This window comes from Nakaseomyces bracarensis (assembly GCF_045282275.1).
Source record: "Nakaseomyces bracarensis strain CBM3 chromosome Unknown Scaff6_1, whole genome shotgun sequence".
Taxonomy (NCBI): Eukaryota; Fungi; Ascomycota; class Saccharomycetes; order Saccharomycetales; family Saccharomycetaceae; genus Nakaseomyces; species Nakaseomyces bracarensis.
Genome location: NW_027263967.1, coordinates 187,032 through 213,435, shown reverse-complemented (window position 1 = coordinate 213,435; position 26,404 = coordinate 187,032). Strand labels below are relative to the sequence as shown.

The window sequence follows — 26,404 nt, the reverse complement described above, 5'->3', positions numbered from 1 at the left end:
GTCTACTTATTTAAGCACTGCGCCAGAGCAGCATTATTGATGCGGATAAACTCAATTTCAGGGAATTCATTATTAGCACGGCTATTAAACTGTTTTTCAATATCCTCGTTGATCTCTCTTAGTAATACACTATCCCAATGTCTATGTAGAGTCACCAAAAGGTTAACATAGTATTGAAGCAGGATCAAATTACCTTGGCTTTTGTTATTGACGGGTTTTCTTGCATGCTCAATGCACATTTTCACTAGAGTGTGTACACTTGCTATACGATGTTCATTAACTGGAATTGGTGGTCTGTGTGGCAATGGTGGTGCTTTTTTCTCTGATGGATCCACCTCTTTAGCAGACTTGGTTTTAATCTTGAAGTCGCTGACGTTTTTAGACATAAGATCTTTTAGTAGGCCAGCTACTGCTATCTTTGCCTCTAGGTACGGACAAGAGAGTAAAGTATCTAATATGAACTCAAAAGCAAGGGTGTCGTTACTAAATGCAAGTATATGGGTAATAAGGGCAAAATTCATTCTCTTCTGAGAGGTCGTGGCCTCATTACACGTCTTTAGGAGTAGTAACTGTAGAAATATCTTTACCATATATTCTGGAAGCAATTCAATTGTTTTCTTTAATACTAATCCACTATCACTATTATTAAAGATGCAATTCCACAGGAAAAATCTGCATATTCCCTCGACAAAGGTATTGTGGAAAGCAGTTGAATATAAAGATGCACTAGCAAACCTTATATATAACATTATTGCGTCATTTATGCCAATTGAAATTGGTGGAAGCTTATTGTATGCAATATAATGTATGGCACTTAAGGCCAAGGAGCCAACAGGGTCGCTCAATAATTTTGCCTGTCTAGTTTCCATCATAGTTATACCATTGATATAAGACATTTGATACACTTCTTCAGTTAACTCACTAGTAATATTCCCATCTACTTCGCTAGGCAGTTTGATATATATATTATTTGTTTCCTCGATGCATTCATGGCACTTCTTCACTATATCGATACCAAGTTTTTCCTGCGATATACGAATAATTGTTCTACACTTCTCAACATACTTGTCATCAAACATAGGGTTTCCCTCTGCCAAATTGTTCAGTTTATCGGTTTGAGCTAGTTGATACACTTCAGCATAACATGGTTTCTCTTTTAAGCACAAATTTATTGAGAAGGTCCAAAAACTTACTAGTATCTTGTCTATTATGTAGAGCTCATCTGTCTTAATGTCACCAGTTAAATCTGGGATTGTGTAATTGTCATAGAAAAATATCACAATATTTAATAAAGCCTCCGTGAGATCATAGTCTTGATTGTTTAGGTTCTTTACAAGTAACTGCATTAGCGCCGAAACCACCGTGGCAAGAAATTTAGATGGGTTACTAAGAGATGCTAGCGCCGGGATAATGTACAGCTCTAGCATTAACTCAATCTTTAACTGAAACGCCCTAATCACCAATTCTTGGCTTCCATCCAACAAATTAGTATCTGAATATATATCTACCTCTCCAACTTGATAACTTTTCAAAGATTCAGAAGCAAATAAAAGATTATGCTCTTTATCACCTAATTCAGAAGCATTGGCTAGGCATTGTCTAATACTTCTTAATAGCTCGTCATCCTCAATAGAACTCTCCCTGATTTCACTCAATAACACCTTCGGTAAGCCCCACACGAGCTCCTCATTACTACCATTCTGTTTAGTAATTATCTCACTAAGTCCACTGTAGTACTCCAGTGCATGGTGGAGATTTCCACGCACATTAACACAATTCTCTTCGAGCAAGACTAAGAATGTCAAAGCATCAAACTCTTCTTGATCGACAAATCGCCTCAACTGACCCAGCTCTTCACTCATCCTTCTCTTAGCTGATGGATTGTTTCTATATCGTTAGCCAGCTTGCTTTCTAACCAACAGTATCCTTTTCAAATATATGTTTTTATCTTAGGAGGCCCTTTATCCATTTCATTATGATTTTTTGACAAGGCCCTATTGTGGGAACCCGAAAACCCACAACAGTGAAAGATAATCAAAAAACGCCAATTATGACAATCATCTAACCATAGGCAAGGGGTTCTTGTAGAAACTGAAGTGTAAGTTAGATAGAGGCTATAATATATAATAAAGTCAAAGCTATGGAGGATCTTGATAACTCGGCTATTAACCAGCTGATACCGCAGATATTTGATCAAATGAGGACTAATGTTAGTGGTAGAGATGATAAACAACGGCCAAGTGCGATGGTTGATGAGGGTATAACTACTCAGAGTCTGTTGAAGGAGTTGGAGACGCTGGATAAGATAATTGATACTATCAAGAGGGTTGATGATGTGGTGAAAGGGGCTCTCCCGAGCCACATGAATAAGATACACCATGTATGTAAATCCACTAATAGGATGTTGGATAACTGGATTAACATTCAGTCGCAAGCTGGTTATGCTTATCAGATAATGGAAGAGCATGGAGGTTCTCTGAGTGGCGGAGATCTTGTTAAAAAGTACACTGAGGAGATAGATCAATTAAAGAAAGAATTGAAGCAAGAACAGGACAAAGTAAACGGCGAGAAAACACCTAATATTGGAAGTAGGCTCCCCATGCAGAAAAGAAACCCTGTTGGAAGGGTCACTAAGGCTACTAGCTTGCGGAACGCCAGAAATAGGTATGGATCTCAAATATCGGATAGATTAACGAGACCTACAGCTAGTAGTCAGATGAAAAGGCAAAGGTGAATTGTCAATCCTTGTCTTTGTTTGTGTATTTAGTTTAGAAGAAAATACATAAGTTGTACTATTATTTATTGATTAAACAATATAAATCAGTATGGAATGAGAACACAAAATAATGTGGAATATTGGTAAATATGAATTATTATAAAAAGGAATAATATTATTTGTAAATGAAACAAAATAAATAAACAAACTTAGGGATACATAAAAAAAAATTGATTTCGTAGATTGTATAAAAGATTTGTCATAATTCCGATGGTATATTCAAGCGAAACTGGTGGAGTGTTACAAAATAATCGTCACATCTATAGTTACATGAATTTCCGTCGCAGTTTATTATTGTGATAAAGGAAAGGAAAAAATAGCTTTAAAAGATCATATTTGTATTTTCTAGCTCTGTTCTGTTTTCTTTTTACTCAGCTGGTGGAACAGCATCTTCCAATAATACCAGCAAGTCAGAAGCATCAACATTCTCACCGTCCTTGACAAAGACGTCCTTAACTTGACCATCTGCTGGGGAAGAGACAACCATTTCCATTTTCATTGCACTCAAAACAGCGACTGGTTGACCCTTCTTCACTAATGATCCCTTGTGTACCTTAACTTCGACAATAACACCAGCCATAGGAGAACCAACCTGGAATGGGTCGTGACCATCAGCCTTTGGTTTAGAGACAGTTTCAACCTTTTGAGATTTGTCTGCAACACGGATTTTTCTCATTTCACCATTTAATTCGAAGTAAACATCTCTAATACCAGTTTCCTTGTGGAGGTCACCAATAGCTTGCAATCTAATGATTAAAGTCTTACCTTGCTCAATGTGGACTTCAATATCCTCCCCAATATCTGGAGGAGCCAAAAAGTTTTTAGTTGGAAGGACAGATAAATCACCATACAGTTCCTTGACCTTTTGGAAATCTTCGTAGACCTTTGGATACATGTTGTATGAGGCAACTGCACATTCGTCGACTTCACCAAATCTGTTCTCTAAGTCTTCCCTGATTCCTTCAAGATCAAATGGTTCTAATTCTAAACCTGGACGAACTGTCAATTTTCTTCTCTTGTCTTTTAAGATATCTGTTCTCAAAGGTTCAGGGAAACCACCGTATGGTTGACCCATTAGACCTTCGAAGAAGTCCATAACAGAGTCTGGCAGATCCAAAGTACTAGCCAAACGCTTGAAGTCTTCTGGAGTTAATTGGTTAGAGACCATGAATTGTGCTAAGTCACCAACAACTTTAGAAGTTGGAGTAACTTTAACAATATCACCCAATAGCATGTTAGCTTGTTTGTAAGCCTTCTTTGTTTCAATCCACTTCTCACCAAGACCCAACTGCTGAGCTTGGAACAAAAGATTGGTTAGTTGACCACCTGGAATTTCATGATCATAAACTTCTGGATCTGGACCCTTTAGATCTGCTTCGAAACAAGAGTATAACAATCTCATTTCTGCCCAGTATGCATCTAATTCACGGGCATGTTTGACGTTAACGCCACAATCGATATCACCGTCCAAAGAAGCTAATAGAGCATTGATTGAAGGTTGGGCAGTCATACCAGACATAGAATTAATGGCGACATCAACAACATCAGCACCAGCGAAAGCTGCTGCTGCCATAGATGCAACGGCAGTACCAGCAGAATCATGAGTATGCACATGAATTGGCAAATCTGGGAATTTTGCTCTAATAGATCCAATCAACAACTTAGCTGCAGCTGGCTTCATGGTACCAGCCATATCCTTAATACCCAAAATATGGGTACCCATCTTTACGATACGGTCAGTAACTTCCAGGTAGTAATCTAGGTTATATTTCTTACCTGGTTGTAGCATGTCACCGGAGTAACAAACGGTAGCTTCAACAACACCTCCTGCCTTCTTAACAGCATCAACACCGACCTTCAATTGTTCAAGGTCGTTCAAAGCATCAAATACTCTGAAAATATCAACACCATTGTCTTTGGCTTGCTTGACGAAGTGATCGATAGCATTGTCTGGTAGAGATGAATAAGCTACACCGTTGGCACCACGTAGCAACATTTGGAAAGGAATATTTGGAACTAGTTTTCTTAGGACTCTTAGACGTTCCCATGGATCCTCATGCAAGAATCTCATAGCAACATCGAAAGTAGCACCACCCCAACATTCTAATGCAAATGCACCAGCCAAAGCATGGGCAGTGGTAGGAGCAATAGCAGCAAGATCATGAGTTCTAACTCTAGTTGCCAATAGAGATTGATGGGCATCTCTCCAAGTAGTATCCATCAATAAAGTACCATTAAAAGCTCTAACTTCCTTAGCAAAGGCTTCAGGACCCTTTTCTAATAGTACTTGTCTCCAACCGTTTGGTGGTGGGGTATTTTTGACGTTAATTATTTCGCCCTTGTCATCGTATAGATGAGGAATATTTGGCTTAGTCTTCAGTTTTGGTAGACCAATTTGACCCTTGATCGAAGAACCATTAACAGCAAGATCAGCTAGATAATGTAGCAGCTTTTGGGCTCTGTTTTGAGATGAAACCATGTGGAATAATTGTGGGGTATCATCAATAAATGTGGTCCAGTACTGGCCATTAATAAATACTGGGTGAGTTAACAGAGTCAATAAAAATGGAATATTGGTTTTGACACCTCTAATTCTGAATTCAATCAATGAACGAATCATCTTACGACGTACGATTTCATATGTCGAACCAGAACAAGAACATTTCACCAACATAGAATCGTAATGAGGAGAAATAACAGCACCGGCGTATGCGTTACCACCATCTAATCTGACACCGTTACCACCAGCTGAACTGTAGACTTCGATTCTACCAGTATCAGGTTGGAAGTTCTTGGAAGGATCTTCAGTGGTAATACGGCACTGAATGGCAAAACCACGGGTAGTGATTCTGTCCTGAAGCAGACCTAGGTCGCTTAAGGAAGCACCAGCGGCAATCTGAATTTGTGCGGCAACAATATCAATACCGGTGATTTCTTCAGTAATTGTGTGCTCGACTTGGATTCTTGGGTTAATTTCGATGAAATAATGTCTGTTTTGGTCATCGACTAAAAATTCAGCAGTACCAGCATTTCTGTAACCGGCCTCCTTAGCTAATTTAACAGCATCTGTTAGGATGGCGTCTCTGACCTCACGAGGTAGAGTCTTTGCTGGGGCAACTTCTACAACCTTTTGGTGTCTTCTCTGTACGGAACAGTCTCTTTCAAACAAATGGACTACGTTACCGTGGTTGTCTGCCAACAATTGCACTTCAATATGTTTAGGCTTGTTCAAGAATCTTTCTACAAAACAAGTACCATTACCGAAAGCCGTCTTAGCCTCAGAAGTAGCACGTTGGAAAGCATCTGCGATATCTTCACCCTCTCTGACGACTCTCATACCTCTACCACCACCACCGAAAGCTGCCTTGATAATAACAGGGTATCCATATTTCTTAACGAAGTCTTCAGCTTCCTCTACACTCTCAATTGGACCAGGAGTACCAGGGACAGTAGGCACTTGGGCCCGGGCAGCTAGATTTCTGGCGGACACTTTATCACCCACAGCATCGATTACCTGAGCAGGAGGCCCCACCCAAGTGATACCGGCTTTTTGCACTTTGTCGGCGAACTCAGAGTTCTCAGACAAGAAACCGTAACCAGGATGGATGAAGTCAACGCCATGTTTCTTAGCGATGCTAATAATCTCATCGATAGCCAAGTAAGCACCCACGGGGGTGTACTGTCCTTCTTCACCGATAACATAAGCTTCATCAGCCTTTAACCTGTGTGTAGATAACCTATCCTCATGCGAATATATAGCAACTGTACGCATAGACAACTCATGTGCAGTTCTGAAAATTCTAATAGGAATTTCACCTCTGTTAGCCACCAAAATCTTATCCTTCTCTCCTAAGACATTAAAGTTAGCCCTTAATCCGGCTAACTTCTTCTTTGGAGCATTCTTCTTCTCTTGTTGCATCCTTGAAAAGCACCTGTTTGTATTTTGGGTCTTGTTCTTAAGAATATACTAAATTAAGATTAATTAAGAAATTAATAAATATTAGGAATTCCAATTGAGTCTTCTTGAAAAAAATTTTGTATTCTTATTTATAATAAGGGATCTACTATTGTTCTCACACATACACAATCCACACACTGTATCTCTACTCTCTCTCTACTCTGGACCCAAGCTCCCTCTCTCTCTCTCTCTCTCTCTCTCTCTCTGCATAAGTTCTCTATTGTTCTCTGTGGAATTCTCCCTTAGCCGTTCTAGCTGTCTCTAGCTCTCTCCCTCTCTCTATACTTAGACGTTACACAGTACAGCAAGCACTAGTTTTTACATACGATTTTTTAACTATAACACACTACACACGGTGCCCACACATTATACACACAATAAGGACAAAAAGTAGTCGTTGATTCTTTGAATCACTCAAGACTTGGTTTTAATGATTGGGTCACACGCAGAACAAATCCAAGTTCAAATTGAGAGACCCATTTGCTGATAAGAAACGTAATCTCTTACCCATGACCGGTGTGTAGTGACATCATGAGAAAATAGCTTTATTTATTACCCATTAGTCAAGTTATTAAGATATTATAGACCGGCATACACCGGTTTTGTTGGTCACTTACATTTTTTTGTTAGGCTCTTCGATTTCAAACTTCTTCTTTGTGCAGTGCCCTTTCTTTTCACACACAGCCAGTCATAAAAAGAATGCCGGGTCGCTGTTTGAACTGCGATAAGTCATTTTGTAATAAATAATATCGTGATATATTCTTGTACGAATTCGTATAAATGTATTTGTTGTCATATGACTAAAAGGTGCTTATATATATGATATATATATATGTATATTAGTTAGCCCATCTCTCTACCATTTCGTTCATCCATTGGCCACCTTGTAGTTGGATTACCTTTGGTAAATCGTCGAGGCCATCGAGTAGACCGTCCTCGTTCACTGTAGCGTTCTCCATGAAACCGTTGAGTAATTTGAGGACGAACAATGCGTTAGGGTACACTATGCATTGTGCGTATGGTGGTTCACACCAGTATTCCAGGTATTTCAGATAGTTCTTGAACTTGGGGTCCTTCCACAGTAGCTGTTGTTGTGTTAACAGATAAGTAACGTACGGTATATTCGCCAGCGATTGTACGAACTCGAGCTCAACTTCAAACCTCGTGGGAAGAGCAGCTTCTTTCTCTTCTACAACATCATTACTCATGTTCTTTATAATCTTCCTTCCTCTTAATATACTAGTGTGATTGTTTTAATTATCTATCATTATGCAATACTACAATTTTACAAATACAATATTATATATTGCTTTTTTTTTAAAATGTCGGTATTGGGTTCTTGTTTTTTTGCCCCATTGTGTAAAAGAAATTAAGGAAAACTCAACCATAGCAATCAATTTGCAAATAAAAGAAAAGGTTTTGCGATGAGCCCCTACCCAAAAGAAGGAAAAGCAAATTTTTCTACTTCTTAAAAGAACTTCATTCTAAAATTAATTATATTTATCTCGAACTTATTAAAGTGTAAAACTGCAGGATCGGTTTTTGCTCTTAGATATCATTACACACACACAAACAAACAAACAAAAATTAAATGCTAGAACGGAATAGTATATATAAATGGGCGTTGCTTGGGTTATGTCCAGCTATATTGATTTTGGGGAATCTACTCTCTTTATTTGTGCTGAGAGAGCCCTGGGAGATCAATAAAGACGGTATAATAAACAGCATATTTGTGAAAAAGGGTTGGTTTTGGACCACTCTGGTAGGATGGTTATGTATAGTAAGGTATGATACGAGACAGTTATGGAAAACCAGTCTTAAAAGATACCTTATACTGACGGTGTGGTGGTATGTCTTCACGCAAGGTATACTATGGTTTGATCTGCCACCTATTATGGATCTGATATTTAAATTCAGTGGTGGGTCTTGCAACTTTGATCTGTATGACTCTGACGGAAATGTCAACTTAGAATTTCAGGACTCTTGGAGAAGAAGGTTAAGCTCATGGCGAAAGATTTATAACAAAGTGAAAGACTACCAGGTAAACGGGAAGAACCCACTGGGTGTGGATTCTAAAATGATGGAGTTTGTCACTGGTAGCATAGAGAAGGCCTTGGATCATTACGGCCAGCAGATACGCAAGAGTACCGTAATCCGTGAAGTCAATAAATTTCTGATGGAGAACAACCTGGACTACAGTAACAGACAAATAAATCAGTTCATCAAGGACTTCATTGCGAACATCTCTCTAAATACTACATCAGGCACAAACTCCACCCTAGATAACTCCTCGGCATGCAGGATTAACGGCGGCTACTGGAAAGGCGGTCATGATCCATCAGGTCACATATTCCTATTGACGCTGATGATCTTGTTCCTTATTGGGGAGTCGCGTCAATTCTTCTTCAAAGCCATACAACACTGTCTATCAACTAAGTCCTACTGCATCGACCAATGCAAGAAGATAATAAGTGCTCCACCGCAGGATAATAGAACGCCGGTGTGGGAACAACGCATACAAAAGGCTATAAAACTAACTGTATTCCTTGCAAGGTATATCCTATGGGAGAACCCTATAATCCTCCTAGTAGTGTTACTGGCCCTGTGGTTGTGGAACTTAATCCTCACTGTGATAGTCTTCCACACATTCTCTGAACAACTGAGCGGTCTGTTCTTCGCCTATATTGTAGCAGCTACACTATACTACCTAGATTAGTCATTTAATTATCATTTTTATGTAAATATTTCGAGTATTATCAATTTAATTAACTAATACCAATTATAATAATGTATTGTCATAGATAACGGTTATTATCATGTGATTTATATATAAAATTTGCCACTGCCCGCTGCAGCAGGAGAAAAAAAAAAGGTACGTTGTGAAGAAAGCGAGCAGGCCGAGATTGATCTACAAGGTGGTTTATAAAGTAAGTGATGAAATGGCGCGTTGTAAGAGATGCCAATTATTTTAGTTGTAAATCGAACAGGAAACAACAATTATTGTTTTTATTCTTTTACTATAATAAGTTTTTAAGTTAAATATTGCTTTTCTTTAAAAAAAAAGGTGGGAAATTATCTGAACATAAAAGAAGAAGAAGAAGGATAGAGATTCGTCTGGGAAATAGAGAAATACCAAATACAAATATAGAGATAGAGAGGTAATAAAATGTCTACAGCCGCAAGAAGAAGATTAATGAGAGATTTCAAGAGGATGAAGGCCGACTCTCCACCTGGAGTTTCGGCGTCACCACTTCCGGACAATGTCATGGTATGGAATGCAATGATTATCGGTCCTGCTGACACGCCGTATGAGGACGGTACATTTAGACTATTACTTGAGTTTGACGAAGAATACCCAAATAAACCACCGCATGTCAAGTTTCTGAGCGAGATGTTCCATCCGAATGTGTATGCCAATGGTGAGATTTGTCTAGATATTCTACAGAACAGGTGGACACCCACATATGATGTTGCCTCTATACTTACGTCAATCCAGAGTCTGTTCAACGATCCGAACCCAGCATCTCCCGCTAACGTCGAAGCGGCGACGTTATTCAAGGACCACAAGTCCCAATACGTGAAAAGAGTAAAAGAGACCGTAGAGAAGTCCTGGGAAGACAATATGGACGACATGGATGATTCTGAGGAAGATGAATAATGAAATAAATATGCTTATATATACAGAATAGAATTTTATATATATAATATATATATATGAGAAAAAAGGAAAACAATAAACAAAAAAACTAGAATATAGATTTGCTGTGTAGTATTATGCTATACAAAAGCCAAGTAATCCGAGAAGGGACCCGTACAACAGTACAGATGAGGTAAGCGGTTCTTTGTAGAACCAGCCGGAGTATCTGTGCGTCCCGTTCAGTGGCAAGGAAAAATCGCGGCGTGGGCCGAACTGGCCGAAACCGTGAAGGTACATCGATTTAGCGACATCGCGCGGCACATCCCGCCACGACGCACTGCTGTTGTATAGAGATGTGCTGTACTCCAGTGTATGCCATTCCCTTCGTGTGGTTCCGTGTCTGTTGTTATACCATGTCCGCATTGTTTCAGGATTGGAGGCCAGGCTGAAAAATTGTTCCACTGTTTCGTTGTAGTCTAGAATCTGGGAGCTGTTGAACAATGCCAAGTCCTGAGGTGCGTCGGTATCTTTTGTTACGGGGTTCAATGGCTGGAACACATCGGCTATAGAAGCAGCGAAGAGTTTCGATCGGATATCCCGGACTGAGTTGTTCGATACGATGCGCTGCAACCGTTTCTTCTGTTTCAACAGTAATGATTTCGGTACCTGTCTCATTTTGTAAGTTTTTATTTACTTTGGTTGGGTTTTAATTTTTATTTTTTTTTTCACCCACAGTTTTTTTTTTTCTGTTTTATGTGTTAAGGTTTATCGCTTCTAGGCTTTATGGTGTGTTTGTCACTGTAGCACTTCTTAATTTAGTTTAGGGTGGATTTATAATTCTTTTAATCTATTTTTAAGGGGAGAGAAGATCAGAATAAATTCAACAAAAACAACCAAAAAGAAAGCTTAGTCGTAATTGTAAATGTAAATGTAAATGAAAATAATGATGATGATGAAAAAAGGAAGGAAAGGAAAGGGAAGTGTAACTAGTTCTGCTACTCAACAACGGGTATGTCCATACTAAAACCCGATACAAGGTTTCTCACTTAACCAAAAAAAAAACGAAAACTCCGGGGAAAGGTGGCTAGTGAGTGGAAGGGTCTTCGAAAACGCTCAACACTCAACACAAGCCCAAATCAAAGAATACATGGTAGAGAGGTTCAGAAAGGCTTCTCTCGCTAATCCCCATACACACTAACCCACCGCACCCAACAAAAAAAAAAAAAAAATGTAAACTTTATCTCCGTACATAGGTATATGCAGCTAGTATCTGAACAGCAGAAGTACAAGATAGAGCTATTTATAGACACGTGATCTCAACAAAAAGAGGTTAAACAGGGCTCAAAGAATTGAAAGTTAGGACGACACCTGGACAAAAAAAGAAAGGAAGGATGCTGTATATAGAAAAGAATGAGCTGAGAGATCGACGGAGAGAGAGTGAAAAAGAGATGAGGGTGTCAAAATGATGGATGGAAGAAAAAAAGAAAGAAAGAAGGGAACAAGATGGAATAAAGTGATATTGTTTAAAGATTAATGATCAAGGTTATTTTAAAGGGAAATAATGACTATTCTTGTGTATTAGAGAGTGTGTGAGAGATACTATAAGTGTACAAACCAAGAAAAGAATGTAGGGCCGTAAAAAATAAGCCTACAAAAACAAAACAAAAATAAATAATAATAAACCGAAGTATCTATCGGTTTTTTTTCTGATTAAAAGATCATCGGGATAGCGATTTTGTTGAATCTATCTTAAAACAACTCAATTATTTGGCCTCTTTTTTTTTTTCTTGTACAATACATTTTATTATAGTAAACTATTAATGATTGTTGAGACTCATTGTTCAATATGTAAAAATAACCGAGGGGGGAGAAGGGTGTTAGGATTAGATAAAATAAATGAAAATGAAAGAAAGAAAGAAAAAAAATATATATATAAAAAGAGTTTATACATATTACATATTTAGATAACAAAATTCCCTTCTCTCTTTCTAGAAACTATTTACTAGAAAAAAAACCAACAAACTAAAAAGCATAAATCTAAAATGTCTAGAGTAGAGACTAATACAACTACATCCTTCGAGAAGGATGGATTGTCCGAGGTTGACCTGGTGCAGGCCAACATTTTGGCCGCTGGTCTGGATAAGAAGTCCGTTCGTGTCGTTAACGGTTTAGGTAAGTTGATGGGTACCAAGGAGGTTACCCAAGTCGACTTCGCTACTGACGAAAAGGCTCAGAAGAATATCAAGGAGGGTAACGTTTCCTCTAAGATAAGCGCCAGTACACCACATATCTCCGAGCAACCATGGACTCTGAATAACTGGCACGAGCATTTGAACTGGCTGAACTTGGCACTGGTTGTCGGTTTGCCTATGATCGGTTGGTCCTTGGCTTTGTCTGGTAAGGCTCCTTTGAGCTGGAAGATGGCCTTGTTCGCCACCGTGTACTATGCTCTTGGTGGTGTCTCCGTTACCGCCGGTTACCACAGACTGTGGTCTCACAGAGCTTACAGCGCCCGTCTGCCATTGAAGATCTTCTTTGCCTTTTTCGGTGCTGCCTCTGTGCAAGGTTCTATCAAATGGTGGGGTCACTCTCACAGAATCCACCACAGATACACTGACACTCTAAGAGACCCATATGACGCTAGACAAGGTCTATGGTACTCCCACATGGGCTGGATGTTGTTGAAGCCAAACCCAAAGTACAAGGCTCGTGCTGATATCTCTGACTTGACCGATGAATGGGTTGTTAGATTCCAACATAAGCACTACATTCCAATGATGTTGATCTCCGGTTTCATCTTGCCATGTCTATTGGGTGGTTATTTGTTTAACGACTACTTGGGTGGTTTGATCTACGGTGGTTTCATCCGTGTCTTCGTTATCCAACAAGCTACTTTCTGTATTAACTCTATGGCTCACTACTTGGGTACCCAACCATTCGATGACAAGAGAACTCCTCGTGACAACTGGGTCACTGCTATTGTCACCTTCGGTGAAGGTTACCACAACTTCCACCACGAATTCCCAAGTGACTACAGAAACGCTATTAAGTGGTACCAATATGATCCAACCAAGGTTTTCATCTACATGTCTTCTTTGGTCGGCCTATCTTACAACTTGAAGACCTTCTCCCAAAACGCTATTCAACAAGCTTTGATTCAACAAGAACAAAAGAAGATCGACCAACAAAGCGCCAAGGTCAACTGGGGTCCAAAGATTGTCGATTTGCCAACCTGGACCAAGGAAGAATTCTTGGAAAAGAACAAGCAAAACGATGGTCTGGTAATTGTTGGTGGTATCGTCCATGATGTCTCTGGCTACATTACCGAACATCCAGGTGGTGAGAAGTTGTTGAGAAGTGCTTTGGGTAAAGATGCTACTAAGGCCTTCAGTGGTGGTGTCTACCGTCACACTAACACCGCTCAAAATGTTTTAGCTTCTATGAGAGTCGCCGTTCTTAAGGAAGACCGGGAAACTGCTATTCGTTTTGCTGGTAAGAGAGGTGAACATGTTGATAGAGCTCACCTAAACTGAATTTAACCATTTTTTCTTCATTTATTACAGAATAAATTACAAAAAATAGCAAAACCCAAAAAAAAAAAGAAAGAGCAGAGATTATATCATGCTTTTCACAATTCCAGTTAAATGGATATTTAATAGATTTTACTTGTTACGACTTTTAGATGAGTTTTTTTTATATATAAAACAATATTTCCCCCCTGAGAGCTGGCCAATTTTTTCTCGTTCATTTATTAATTTTTATTTCTTTCAGGCAGTTGCTCTCTATATATTTTATTTATTTATGTGTATTTACTTTTAAAGAAAACTATTTCAATGTTTTAAAAATTATAATATTAATTATTATTTGAGATGTATGCTCTTTTTTTTTTAATGTTTTGTTCTGATAACCATGAAAGAACATTGTATCGGGTAGCCGTATCTAAGGATAGAAACATCAGCTACTAATGAAATAAATACAAAATCATATATTTAATAGTTCTTTACTATTTTTATTGTTTTTTAATATTAAAATTTACATATATAATATATACTTCGTATTAGCTATATTCTTTCTTTAGTATATAAGAGAACAAAGTACTTTTCAGTCATAGTTTTATTTTTTTTCAATTGATTGCCTCTGCGGTATATCTGATCCTTATATTTGGACATAAAGGATTTTTTGTTGTCTAGTTTCTCAATCTATATTAGATTTAATCCTCACTATCAGCAATCAAAGCCATGATCATTCTGTATAAGTAGAAGAAGAACATCACTAGGTAGAAACCCAACTTTAGGAAACTCTCTCTTTTGTGCTTACCTAAGGTTCTGAAAATCTCAGTAGCATCCAACAATTGGACCTTCTTATAGAACTTATCAATGTTATATGCTAGAACAGGCAAGTTCAGTAGGAAAACAAACCAGTATCCATTCAATAGCATCAAAATAGAAATAACAGCATGCAAAGCTGCCTCAGGGACAATCAACTTGTTAACCTTAGAACACAACTCAATTGGATTGATGTAATCAGCCTCCAAATCGGCATACAAGATAGTAAAGTGAACTTGACCAAACAAATTGATACAGTTAACAACAACAGCTAGAATGAATAAATATGAACCCATTATTGTTTTTTTATTCGTAGTTTTTTTTTTATACTAGTTTCTTTCTTATCCTTTGCTTTTTCCCCTTTTTTAGTAGAAAGATTTCTTGATTATTATTTATTTTTTATTCTTTTCTTCAAATAATAGTTGACTATATAAGCTATCCTTTCTTTCTTTCTTTCTTTTTTTTTTTAAATTTTTTTTATAATTTTTTTCTCTTTATTTCACCCTTCTATCTCTATGATGATAAATAAAATTAAGACTTAAATAGCAACTGTTTTATTTATACAATTGAGATATAAAAGAAAGCTTTATACAAGTGTTAAAGAACTAAACCCCGAATAAGAATCAAATCTACAATAATAATCAAAATTTTTTCTATGAAGTTTTTTTAATTACTGTTATAACGTATTTTCCTCTATCTACCTTTTCCCCTTCTTTTTTTTTTCTTCTTAAGCCCTTTTGCTAACTCCTAAAATAAAATTTCATTATGAAGAAGAAAAATTTTTTTTTTTTTTTTTTTTGTGCAGCAGCGATTGTCGTATAACGGTATAACAACGAAAGACTGACAATACAATAAGAACAACAGAACGTGACCAGGATTATGAGAATCCGGTCAGAGATGTTATCGCTGTTCTCATACAAATTACTATTCCGATATAGTGTAACGGCTATCACATCACGCTTTCACCGTGGAGACCGGGGTTCGACTCCCCGTATCGGAGTAACATTTAATTTTTTTAATTCTCGTTTTTCCAATGTTCACTTTTCATTATCTTAGTTTTTAATAGAGTAAGGAGATGCTATTACTGTTTATGGGAAATTAACTCGAAAACAGTTGAAAAGGTAAAAATGTTTAATGTTAATTTATTATATAAGAGACTTATTAAATTCAAATACTCTTTTCTTGATGATGTTGATGTACAGTACTAATCAAGAATCGACATCATCAACTTATGGGATACGCTCATGGAGTAAAGTATCATATTAGCTTATTAAAGTGTTAATTAATATTTCTAAATAAAGCAACTATATCGGTCTTATAACATCGACAATCTTTCTTCATGACAACAATTTTTAATTAGCCTAATTAGGGCATATAATGTATGCACGGCACTATTTTCCCCCTTCTTTCTTACTTTTTTTCGTGTGGGGTACGCGAAAAATTGACATATACTTGACTTCCACTCGGTGATATAAATAGTAGTGTGATTGACATCATATGTTTGCCATATCTGTATCCTTTTTCTTATTTTTAAACTTCATATATCAATTCTTGGAGATATTAGTATCTTTTCTGATCTAGAACCCTAAAACAATAATCAAAAAATACTCAAAATTTAAAGATGAGGATAGTGTGGACAGTATTCTTGCTGCTATCCGTTGCTATTGCAGCACCTACTAAGTTAAAGAGAGATACCAAAACTGGATCGAGCTCAAAGGTGCTTTATAGTTCTTGGAATTCCACCCTTGAAGACTGGAATCGGGATGATTATTTAGAGGGACTAATCCATATATCTAACTCATCTACAACTATCTTCTTGAATGAAAGTCATGTCATGGTTAATACTGACTTATCTAAACCTTGGGTTACTTTATTCGAGGATTGGACTTATATTGATTCAAGTGTCAGTGTTGATAAGACTTTCAATAATATCGTCTATATCATTGCCGAAAAGAAGACATTCATTTCATATGACTACGGAATGAATTGGAAAGATATCACACGTGAGTTTCCAAATATCACATTCGTAAATGGTTTGGAAGTAAATCCTTCAAATTCAAGCGTTTTGTTGTTACAAGTTCACCTCAAAGAGTCTCAAAGCTCTGAAGTATTTATTTCATATGATAAGGGTGACTCTTTTGAACCAATGCACATTGGTGATCAATCTTCAGTAAATTGCACATGTTGGTACACGGGAAATTCTGGTTCTGATATTCAGTGTGTGACCCTTGTTTCATACTTCAATGAAGATTTTAAAGATGTCTATTACTCAAAAGATCTTGGCAAATCGTTTCAAAAAGTAGCTGGACTGGAGGGAATAAACTCTACATTCAGTGGTGCTCCCTATGATTCGTATTTGCTAGTTCAGCCTAGCAAGCTGTTGGATAACACTGACCTTGTCTGGTATAGATCTAAGAATGGAGGAGAATTTAAAAAACTATACCTAAACAATTCTAATGGTTATTTTGAGGAAATTTTGGGTGGTAGATTAATTTATTCACAATATAGTGAAACATCCAAAAATCATAAGTTAGATTCTCCAACGTTCTATATATCAGATTCAGATGGCGTGAAATTCACTGTTTTACAACACTCTTATAATGGATCGTTGGGTAGCATTAATTTAGCAAGTTCCTTACCTGGCACAATTTTCATTACTTCTCTACTCACAACATCTGGATTCACCAACATTTCAACTGATAATGGCATCACCTGGAGTAATCCCAGAATAGTTGATGCTGATAAAGCTGCTGGCAACTATACTTGCGATATAAATTCCTCTAACTGTACTTTTGTACTCACAAAGGTTCTAGAGGATTATCCAACCGGTATTATTATTGCTACAGGTCATGAAAGTTTCTGGGACACAAGATTTGTTGACACTGAAGATGACTCGACTGAAATTGTGAGCTCTTTCTCCGTTGATATGAGTAAATCATATCATGACGATGTAGATGATTTTATTGCCATATCCAATGATGGTGGATATACATGGAGAAAGTTAGCAGATAGCTCTACTAAATTCTACACAAGCAATTACGGTAACACTATAATAATTCCAAGCTATAATGATGAAAGTGGTTACGCAAAAATCAATATTACATTTGATCAAGGTATTACTTGGCAATCTGCTAAGCTTTCAATTCCAGTTAACAACATTATTGATGCTTCGATGGATCAAGTTTCCAACAAATTTTATCTCCTTGGACTGAAGGAATTGCATCAAACATATCTTTTCACAATGGACCTAACCGATTCCTATAATATTAAACATTGTGACCCTTCCACAGACCTAATTAAATTTTCTGCTAATAAAGGTGGTTGTATAAATGGTGCACGCTACACTTCATTCACAAAAAAAGATAGTGTCAACTGTATCTTGGATGAATCATATACAAAGTTGAACATCACTGCTTGTGACAGATGCACAATCAATGACTACATTTGTGCTCCTGAGTTCACTGAGAACAGTAAGGTTATATGTGTCCCCGATGTCACCTTTATGAATTCACAGGGTGGAAGTTGTGTTAATAACTCAACAAAACTGCCTAGTATGGTTTTGATCCAGGACAATAAGTGCAAAAAGAGGTTCACTATGCCTTCTATTCCTATTTCATGTTAATGACGATTAATAATAATTAATACATTTGTACTATAGCATTACTTATTTTTTAAGACATTCACAATGACTAGCATTTTAATGATACGTATCTCGAGATCTATTTAATATTGATAATGATAACTTTGTTCTTCAAATATTAAGCCTCGATTATATCCCATTTCAAGCCATTCACGGTAACAGTAGAGTTTACAGAGACAGACGACAAGTCAGTTGGGAATTTGTTGCACTCTGAACCGAACTTGGTATAGTAATGGCTGGCCTTGTCGCCTTCGATGTAGTATCTAATGAAGTTGATGCCTTCAGCGGATTTGGTGGATTCTTTGGCAATATAGCCTTGAGCCCAATTTCCAACAACGACAATGAGACCCTCGTAACCTTGACCAGCAGATACCTTAAACACTACAGATCTTACTGAGCTTGGTGCAAATCTACCATCACCGGCTTCCAACATTACCATATCCTTTACATTAGGATCAATTGGTTGCCACAACTCCATGAATGGAATACCTTCTTTATCCTTTCCGAATGGGAACACTTTACCAGACTCTTCTAGACATCCAGAGTCCCAAGTCTTCCAGAAAGTGTTAATTACCCCACGGTGTGTGTTTTCGATACCGAGATAGACATTGGTGTCAAATCCCATGTCAAAGTCCTGTTGTAACACTACATTACCTTCACTATCCTTCGTTGGTGCAGCCTTCAAGTTTTCTTTTGTGCCAGCAAACCCCCATTCAAATGGGAACCCCTCCTGTTCCTTGGTAGGCTTAGTGAATGGTCTCAAAGAGATGAAATGTCCCTCTTTCGAGACAGATGACAACGTAAATGTGTTCTCAGAGATATTTGGGCCAACTTGGAATGCAAGTCTCTTCAATAACACAGCACTCATTATATATTTTTTTACTCAATTGTTAGATTGCACAATTTCAGCTTCTAGATAATCAATTCCAATTGAATCGAGCAATTACAATTGATCTTCTTTATAAATAAAGTTAAGATCGGACGGACACTTGGCGTAGTCCAGGTTATTTGTCATATCCATTGTCCGAGCTGATCTTTACAAAGGAAAGGATCCGTCTTCCGTCGGGTTGTCAGCTTATGTAAGACGTCCGCGTTATTAAAATTAGTAATGCCATAACCGAAATCAGCCTAATGAAACCTAAGTTCATACTTCTATAAGAAAGCTACTCTCTGTAATTATATTTTATTAGTTATAAGGTGATTTTTCAAACTGATCGAAGAGAAAAAAAGCTGTAAACTAAAAGTATTATTTATTTATCAGAAAGACATACGTCTTAACCCATGTAGTATAGAAAATTATATAAGTGATTTTAAGATTTATTTCTTAATACCAATGAAAAAAATATGGTGAAATGCAAATGTAAAAGAAAGAAATCAAATGTACCATGACATATCAATGAAAGAAAAGAGAACTAGGAGTCTTTCAAAAAACCGAACTAGAAATTGTAGTAATAAAGAAACCAAAAAAGAGATATTACTGTAGAAAATAAAAATTGTTTATTGTTTTTAGTTTTTCAGTAGCTTAAGCCTTAGCACATTGGCCTGGATATTGTCTATCGGTCAATGGTTGTGGGAACATACCGTATTCGATCAATCTGGAGGCGTCCCATTCAATGTTAGTTTCGGTCTTGAAGCACCAGAAAATCCAACCGCCTCTCATCTCAAAGGCATCCAATTGGGCTTCAATGTATCTTCTGGTGTTTTGCTTTCTTTCTTCACTCCATGAATTGATATCCTCATTGTTAGCACAGGAGCCGATGTAGAAAGAGTTTTGGCCTTCCTTTTGGAAAGAACCATCATATCTGGCGCCGACACCGACACCGTTCAGCCATTTGGTACAGTCAGTCAAAGCGGCACTCCATTCACCTGCGACGGTCCAGTGAGATTCATCTAAGACACCAGTACCCCATTCACAGGCAACTTGAACGTGATCATCAATGCTACGTTGCAATTCACCGGAAGAGAAGACTTGGTAATGGTGGTGATCAAGAAGAACACCCCAGTAACCGTCACTAACAGTCAAAAAGCTATCCCAGTAGTGGTATGGTTGGAAGGCATCATGGATGATAATGTCTTGGAGACCTTGCAACTCACTTCTCAAGTATTCATAAGCTGGCTTCAAGTACTGTTCCTTCATCTTCTCCATATCCAAGACTGGGCCCAATGGTTCGTTGATCAACTCAACACCAATAACAGTGTCTAGATATTCTTGTTGGGAATACTTCTTCAAGATATAGTTCAAGACTTGCTTGGTAACAGCCAAGTTTTCATCAACCAAGAAATCAAAAGAGTCTCTTAGACCAGAGTTGTCGAACCCGTTCTGAGAACCGACAGCACCGTGCAAATCAACCCAAACCTTGATACCGTTGTTGGCAGCCCATTGAATAGCTTGATCTAAGTAGTACTCTTGAGAGCCCTTGACATATGGGTCATTTTCCATGTCAACGAAAGCCCAGTAACCGATTGGGATTCTTACCATGTTGAAACCGTTGGCCTTGATGTTAACGAAGTCTTGTTCAGTGTAGAAAGTTGACCAGTGTTGTTCTAGACGAGTTCTGGCTTCATCTTGACCCAAGTATTCACAGTAGTGGTATTCATCAACAGGAATACCGTCGTCGTTATATGCGTTCGTTCTAAAGGCTTCGAATAGAGATGGTGTGATATATGGTTCTAGAACAAACCAACCACCAATGTTAACACCTCTGATTGGTTCACCAATAGCTTGAGAGTCATAATCATAGTATCTCTTTTCGTTAACGAAATGAACAGAAGTATCCTTGTTCTTAGGAGCAATAACTGGAGCAGCCAAACTACTGACAGAAAGAGCTGCTACCACAGTAGCGAATGAGAAAGAAACCATAGTTAGCTTCAAATTTATGTGTATTTATATATGTTTTTTTTAGTCAGCCTTATAATATTAAGCAAGACAATAAGAATATAATAAGAAGAGAGTTTTCAAGACATACATGTTTAGTACAAATATCACAAATATATATACTTTATATATACTACTGTTTACCAAGTAATTCCAACTATGTCAACAAAGAGAAAAATTTTAACTATTTTAAAATATAACCCGTTAGCTGATGAGTTTTCTTTTTATTTATTACTTCAAAGTTCGAAGTAAACTACGTAGCAATAGTTTTTTAAACACGTATTTCGTATATGTTACTGATCTAGATAACAACACAATGTTGTGCAGTCAGGTTGAAGAAAAAAGTAAGAAAAGCAATCTGTTTACAAACACCAAAAAATAGCTATTTCCAACATTCTTTCTTATCCTACAGACGGTACTCTAAGAATAAAGTTACGGCAAACTGCCAAAAATATAAAAAGGACTATTTAAAATAGTGCTAAGTATTACTACGTTCCGAGAATAGAAACCCAAAGACGGTAACCATCATTTCTATTTACAGAAGAAAAGAGTGAGAACAATAAAGAACACCAAAAATATAATAAACTACTGTAAATAAGAAAATTCGTCATCGCCAAAAAAGAAGGAAGAAGATAATCTTCTCTGCTTCTGTTGAGTATAGAAGAGCTTTACAATAGCCACTGACAGTAGTGTAGGAATATAGCAAAAGTCAAATTCCATTGTTATTCCAAAATAAGAAAAGATGACAGGAAATATCTTGTTTACCTTCTTTTTTAGTCTACAATTACGCGTTTCAGAAAAAAATACAACAAAAAATACGTAATTCCTTAGATGGTCCTGTGGTAGAAGCATTAGAAATCTGAAAAAAAGAAAAAGATTATTAATTGGAATACTTTTAGCCTCGAGATTCTCACTGCATTAGAATAACTCCGCAGCAAAACTTTTTTTGGAAGAGAAAAAAATAAGAAGACACTATCAGAAATGGTGGGGTATTGAAAGAAGCGTACAAAGATTGCTTCTATTTCGAGATGTTCTATACATGAGAAAAAGAAAGAAACAAAAAGAAAGAAAAAAGTAAACGTACGGCTATTTTTTACTTCTTTTTTTTTTCTCGACTTGCGCTGGGTAACAATTTTGGTTCCTGGTGTAATCCTCTTTTCAAGTACAACGTGTTTAGAGGGAAATTGTTTTTTTAGGTTTACAACACAGAAAATTAATAGGACGATAGTCCCAAGAGGATTTAGTCTTTAAAGATAAAATAAGTACATCAGATGAGTACACGTCAAAAGTCATTCTCCGTAAACAAACAAATAACAATATAAACAAATGCAAATAAAAAGATAAAAAATCACCTGAGTTAAGAATGGACACAAAACATAAACAAAAAAAAACAAACTATGTCGCGTGGTCACTTTAATCAGGAGATTATGATAACATTAATAATCTGTCTTCTTTTGTTTTATACAGTATTTAAAATTGGGAATTCTATCATTAATTCGTAAAACAAGATGGAGGGGGTACTAATATACAGCCGAAATACCTCTCTTGCGCCAGTAATCACTTACAGCGTGCCATTCACCTGTGACACGATGAATTGCGTTAACTACACTTTTAGGGGTTCGCTCTAAAACTTTATGACCCATGTCTTTCAATTGTTGAATTGTCTCGTTTCCTATCATCGTAACATTCTCAACCTCTAACTGGTTTGGGAGTAATTGGTGATGAACACGTGGATAAGCAATTGCCTCAAGTATAGGCATTTGGTACCAATATACCCTGATGATAGTGTGTAGAATACTTGTCGTTATTCTGGAACCACCAGAGGCTCCAACTACCAATTCTGGGTAACCTAATTCATTTAGAATAATGGTGGGAGCTGTTGAGGATAAGGGCCTTTTACCTGGTTCAATGTAGTTGTATACCGATGCAGCTAGTTCGAAACTATTGGATCTATTCGGTTGAGCAAAATCATCCATCTCATTGTTAAATATAACACCAGTATTTGGGTCGTGTACTAAAGACCCAAAAAGAAGATTTACGGTGGTGGTTAACGAAATGGCATTCCCAAACTTATCGGTAATACTGAAATGGGCGGTACCATGTGGTTCATTCATGTCGTATAAGGGGTCATAATCCATGTAGTTCTCCAATGTTTTATAGCTATCCTTTTTACATTGCTTCTTGATCGAATGAATAATTTTAGAAATCCATTTGGGGCGTAAGACCTTGCAAATATTATCTGGGAGTTCTTTACCAAAATAGTCACCCAAGCGACTACGAGCACTTGCCATCCATTTCATCGTTTCAACCAGCTTGAAAATCTCTCCTTCTTCAAAATCACCACCTAGTTTACTTCCAAAACTTTCCAGTACTGATAGAGAGCTCAATAGTGCCGGACCAGAGCTCGAACCACCACTTGTCAAGACTGTCAAGTCGTTATTGGGCAAGAATGAAAAACCTTGTCTAATTTTCCGTTTCAATGGCTTCTCCTTTCTCACATAATAACTGGCAAAGTCCTTTTCTGTCACCAAACCATCGTATTCTTGAATCTTGGTCACCATTGCCTTTACCATCCAACTGTTCTCATCATAAAAGGGATCCACTGACCCATTGGTAGCTAACTCCCTTAGCAGTTTAGACAGAACCGGTCTGGTCATTTTGTCACCTACTTTCTTGACACCATTCCTCGTACTGTTCAGGACGAACTCCCAATCGTCACTTCTCGCCAGGAGAAAGGGTTCATATAGGACTAACGTAGCACCAAGAGCATCCTCCACTTCCCAACCCTTCTCTCCGAGCTCAATTATAGGTTCCAATAACTGAGCCCAACTAACAGTTCCACTGCCTCTTGCCTTGTACAGCTCGTAGATCCCCTTCAGTTCACTTGGAACCGCCACCGCCAGACCTCCGAGCTTAGAACACAGCGCACAATCCCGAAACATCATCTTATCTGCAGCAGCTGGGGCCTGTTCCCTGAAATCTATGAAAAGATGGTCGCCTGTGTCCTGTGGTGCATCTGGACCCTTAGCAAACACCACGTAGCCGCCACCCCCAATACCACTATTGAAGAAATTGACCATTCCGATACAGAGTGCCTGAGTCACAGCCGCATCCGCGGCGTTAGCATCGGGGTATTTAAGGAAAACTTGGTCTCTAGTGATGTTGTTGCAAAGCTCGAGGTCTGAACTTATCGCACCATGCCTACCTATCTTGAGCAACGACTGGTCAGGGTCCATGGTGGGCGACCTTGGCAACGGGTCGATATCAATGTTGTGGTCAGCTGACCTATTGAACCAGTCAAACGGGTTATCTGGGAACCTCTCCGCAGTTACAGCAGCAAACAGTGCTAGTACCACATATATTGAAACTAGCATAATTTATTTACCTTTGTTATATACGAGTTTCTATGTACCGATAAACAAATCTTATCTCTCTATATAGGGTCAATCATGTTTTTTATTTTTAATACATTTATTTTCATTTTATTTTTCAGAGTTTTCGAGAGTGAAAAATTAAAAAAAATAAAAAAAAGAATAAATCGATGCGATGATTATCAATCACCCATTTATATATAAAAGATCAATTCTGTAAAAGATCTAATAAAGCAAAAACACAAGAGTTTAATCAAAGAACATGGCTAGATATTATTGTGAGTATTGTCACTCATACCTTACACATGACACTCTCAGTGTCCGTAAGTTCCATTTGATGGGTAAGAACCATCTTCGGATACGAGCGGACTACTACAGGTCTAAGGAGGCCGAAGCACAGCAACGAAGGGATCAACCGAAGCGCCACAGGCACAGGCACAGACACATACGAAGTCCAGATGAATCTACACACAAGAAACATGATGAGAAACTTGGTGTGCGGTTATTGAGTCGCAAGGAGAAGAGAGCTCAACGTAAGCTTGGCAGAGTGTATCGGAGTGAATTGTCTCGGGATATCGATACGCTAAGTCAAGTGTATAAGGGCTCACCTGGTTACAACCGCGTCTTTGTGGAGGCTAACCGGTTAGATGTCGGTGAGGCGGTAAAAGCCAGTAAACTACCACAGCGTGCTAACACTACACAGCAGCGTGAGTACAAGGACCGATATGAGATGTATCAGTATTATAACAACAATACAACATTGGCTAGACCTCAATTACTCACTGCTTGGAAGACCAATTATACAACGACCTATGTACAAAAATAGAAGTAATAAACAAGATATAAATTAAATAATAAAAATTAAGTTTTGTTATATTTATATTGCGAGTAATAAAAAAAACAATAATAATGGATGATGAAAATATATATAATTAAAAGGAATGGATGATAAATTAATGAAAAGAACTGAAACAAGTTTTTTTTTTAGCAGACGTAGAAATAAATCAAAGCAAATTAATCAAATTAAATTAAAATTAAATTAAAATTAAATTAAAATTCAATTCAATTCAATTCAATTAACTTAAATTAAAATGAAAGTGGAAAACAATAACATGGAAAGAAAAAGATCAAATAAGGAGTGTAGGGATAGGGTATTAATTTAATAATAGTAGTATTTTTTTTTGAGGTTTTTTTTTATTTTTTATTATAAATCTAAACCTAAACCTCATCAACAAGTAATTTCTCGTCGTATAACTTCTCTGTGTATAACTTCTCGCACAGCTTCTCTTCATCTGGCAATTTATCGTTGGAGACATTTAAGAGGAGTATTACCACCACTACTCCGCACATCACTAGCGCTGTCACTAATGAACATATCACCATCAGAGCTATCACGTTCTCTATTGGCTCTTCTGTAAATGTCTGTCCCTCGGAGAACAGACAATCTCTTACAACAGTGTACATAGAATCGAGGGATTTAATCATTTTGTCTCTTATGATATTATATGATTTTTTTGTTTTTTAGTATTAGTTCACACTGTTACAGAGTTTGATCTTTTGAGAAATAAGAAGTAATTATTTTTCATTGTTACGCACTTAATTATTTATATATTAAATCAGAGAAAATGAGGTATTACTATAAAACAATTTTTTTTTTTATTGCTTCTCTATCTATTTGTTAACACAGAAACGGGATGATTACACAAGAACTCCCGGAGAAAACTAATAACATTTCCATTTCAGGTAAATCAATGACAAAAAAATTAATAAAAAAAAAACATAATTGCATAGAATAGAAGAATACTTGCAATTATGTCCGCTC

At 37.3% G+C, this 26,404-nt stretch overlaps 15 protein-coding genes across 15 annotated transcripts; 6 read left to right on the top strand and 9 right to left on the bottom strand.

The window, feature by feature from the left end:
- Positions 1-2: 2 nt before the first annotated feature.
- YBP2 (Ybp2p) lies at positions 3-1,862 on the bottom strand (the record flags this gene model as incomplete). The annotated part of the gene is made up of 1 exon (XM_071051472.1): positions 3-1,862. One exon carries the CDS (start codon positions 1,860-1,862, stop codon positions 3-5), a length of 1,860 nt encoding a protein of 619 aa, XP_070907501.1.
- Positions 1,863-2,140: 278 nt separating this feature from the next.
- Positions 2,141-2,734, top strand: DUO1 (Duo1p; the record flags this gene model as incomplete). The annotated part of the gene is made up of 1 exon (XM_071051471.1): positions 2,141-2,734. One exon carries the CDS (start codon positions 2,141-2,143, stop codon positions 2,732-2,734), a length of 594 nt encoding a protein of 197 aa, XP_070907500.1.
- Positions 2,735-3,143: 409 nt separating this feature from the next.
- On the bottom strand, positions 3,144-6,695 carry PYC1 (pyruvate carboxylase 1; the record flags this gene model as incomplete). The annotated part of the gene is made up of 1 exon (XM_071051470.1): positions 3,144-6,695. The coding sequence occupies one exon, from the start codon at positions 6,693-6,695 to the stop codon at positions 3,144-3,146; it is 3,552 nt and encodes a 1,183-aa protein (XP_070907499.1).
- Positions 6,696-7,573: 878 nt separating this feature from the next.
- On the bottom strand, positions 7,574-7,942 carry SOH1 (mediator complex subunit SOH1; the record flags this gene model as incomplete). The annotated part of the gene is made up of 1 exon (XM_071051469.1): positions 7,574-7,942. One exon carries the CDS (start codon positions 7,940-7,942, stop codon positions 7,574-7,576), a length of 369 nt encoding a protein of 122 aa, XP_070907498.1.
- A 383-nt stretch (positions 7,943-8,325) lies between these two features.
- On the top strand, positions 8,326-9,450 carry SCS3 (Scs3p; the record flags this gene model as incomplete). Its single annotated transcript, XM_071051468.1, has 1 exon — positions 8,326-9,450. One exon carries the CDS (start codon positions 8,326-8,328, stop codon positions 9,448-9,450), a length of 1,125 nt encoding a protein of 374 aa, XP_070907497.1.
- Positions 9,451-9,900: 450 nt separating this feature from the next.
- On the top strand, positions 9,901-10,392 carry RAD6 (E2 ubiquitin-conjugating protein RAD6; the record flags this gene model as incomplete). Its single annotated transcript, XM_071051467.1, has 1 exon — positions 9,901-10,392. One exon carries the CDS (start codon positions 9,901-9,903, stop codon positions 10,390-10,392), a length of 492 nt encoding a protein of 163 aa, XP_070907496.1.
- Positions 10,393-10,506: 114 nt separating this feature from the next.
- Positions 10,507-11,046, bottom strand: GEP7 (Gep7p; the record flags this gene model as incomplete). Its single annotated transcript, XM_071051466.1, has 1 exon — positions 10,507-11,046. The coding sequence occupies one exon, from the start codon at positions 11,044-11,046 to the stop codon at positions 10,507-10,509; it is 540 nt and encodes a 179-aa protein (XP_070907495.1).
- A 1,367-nt stretch (positions 11,047-12,413) lies between these two features.
- OLE1 (stearoyl-CoA 9-desaturase) lies at positions 12,414-13,904 on the top strand (the record flags this gene model as incomplete). The annotated part of the gene is made up of 1 exon (XM_071051465.1): positions 12,414-13,904. One exon carries the CDS (start codon positions 12,414-12,416, stop codon positions 13,902-13,904), a length of 1,491 nt encoding a protein of 496 aa, XP_070907494.1.
- Positions 13,905-14,581: 677 nt separating this feature from the next.
- Positions 14,582-14,992, bottom strand: ERV14 (cornichon family protein; the record flags this gene model as incomplete). The annotated part of the gene is made up of 1 exon (XM_071051464.1): positions 14,582-14,992. One exon carries the CDS (start codon positions 14,990-14,992, stop codon positions 14,582-14,584), a length of 411 nt encoding a protein of 136 aa, XP_070907493.1.
- Positions 14,993-16,317: 1,325 nt separating this feature from the next.
- RNJ42_01298 (uncharacterized protein) lies at positions 16,318-18,318 on the top strand (the record flags this gene model as incomplete). Its single annotated transcript, XM_071051463.1, has 1 exon — positions 16,318-18,318. One exon carries the CDS (start codon positions 16,318-16,320, stop codon positions 18,316-18,318), a length of 2,001 nt encoding a protein of 666 aa, XP_070907492.1.
- A 136-nt stretch (positions 18,319-18,454) lies between these two features.
- Positions 18,455-19,204, bottom strand: HRI1 (Hri1p; the record flags this gene model as incomplete). The annotated part of the gene is made up of 1 exon (XM_071051462.1): positions 18,455-19,204. One exon carries the CDS (start codon positions 19,202-19,204, stop codon positions 18,455-18,457), a length of 750 nt encoding a protein of 249 aa, XP_070907491.1.
- Positions 19,205-19,858: 654 nt separating this feature from the next.
- On the bottom strand, positions 19,859-21,196 carry EXG1 (glucan 1,3-beta-glucosidase; the record flags this gene model as incomplete). The annotated part of the gene is made up of 1 exon (XM_071051461.1): positions 19,859-21,196. One exon carries the CDS (start codon positions 21,194-21,196, stop codon positions 19,859-19,861), a length of 1,338 nt encoding a protein of 445 aa, XP_070907490.1.
- Positions 21,197-22,731: 1,535 nt separating this feature from the next.
- On the bottom strand, positions 22,732-24,585 carry ECM38 (gamma-glutamyltransferase; the record flags this gene model as incomplete). Its single annotated transcript, XM_071051460.1, has 1 exon — positions 22,732-24,585. One exon carries the CDS (start codon positions 24,583-24,585, stop codon positions 22,732-22,734), a length of 1,854 nt encoding a protein of 617 aa, XP_070907489.1.
- Positions 24,586-24,844: 259 nt separating this feature from the next.
- Positions 24,845-25,408, top strand: YHC1 (Yhc1p; the record flags this gene model as incomplete). Its single annotated transcript, XM_071051459.1, has 1 exon — positions 24,845-25,408. One exon carries the CDS (start codon positions 24,845-24,847, stop codon positions 25,406-25,408), a length of 564 nt encoding a protein of 187 aa, XP_070907488.1.
- A 392-nt stretch (positions 25,409-25,800) lies between these two features.
- Positions 25,801-26,067, bottom strand: RNJ42_01293 (uncharacterized protein; the record flags this gene model as incomplete). The annotated part of the gene is made up of 1 exon (XM_071051458.1): positions 25,801-26,067. The coding sequence occupies one exon, from the start codon at positions 26,065-26,067 to the stop codon at positions 25,801-25,803; it is 267 nt and encodes an 88-aa protein (XP_070907487.1).
- Positions 26,068-26,404: the final 337 nt, after the last annotated feature.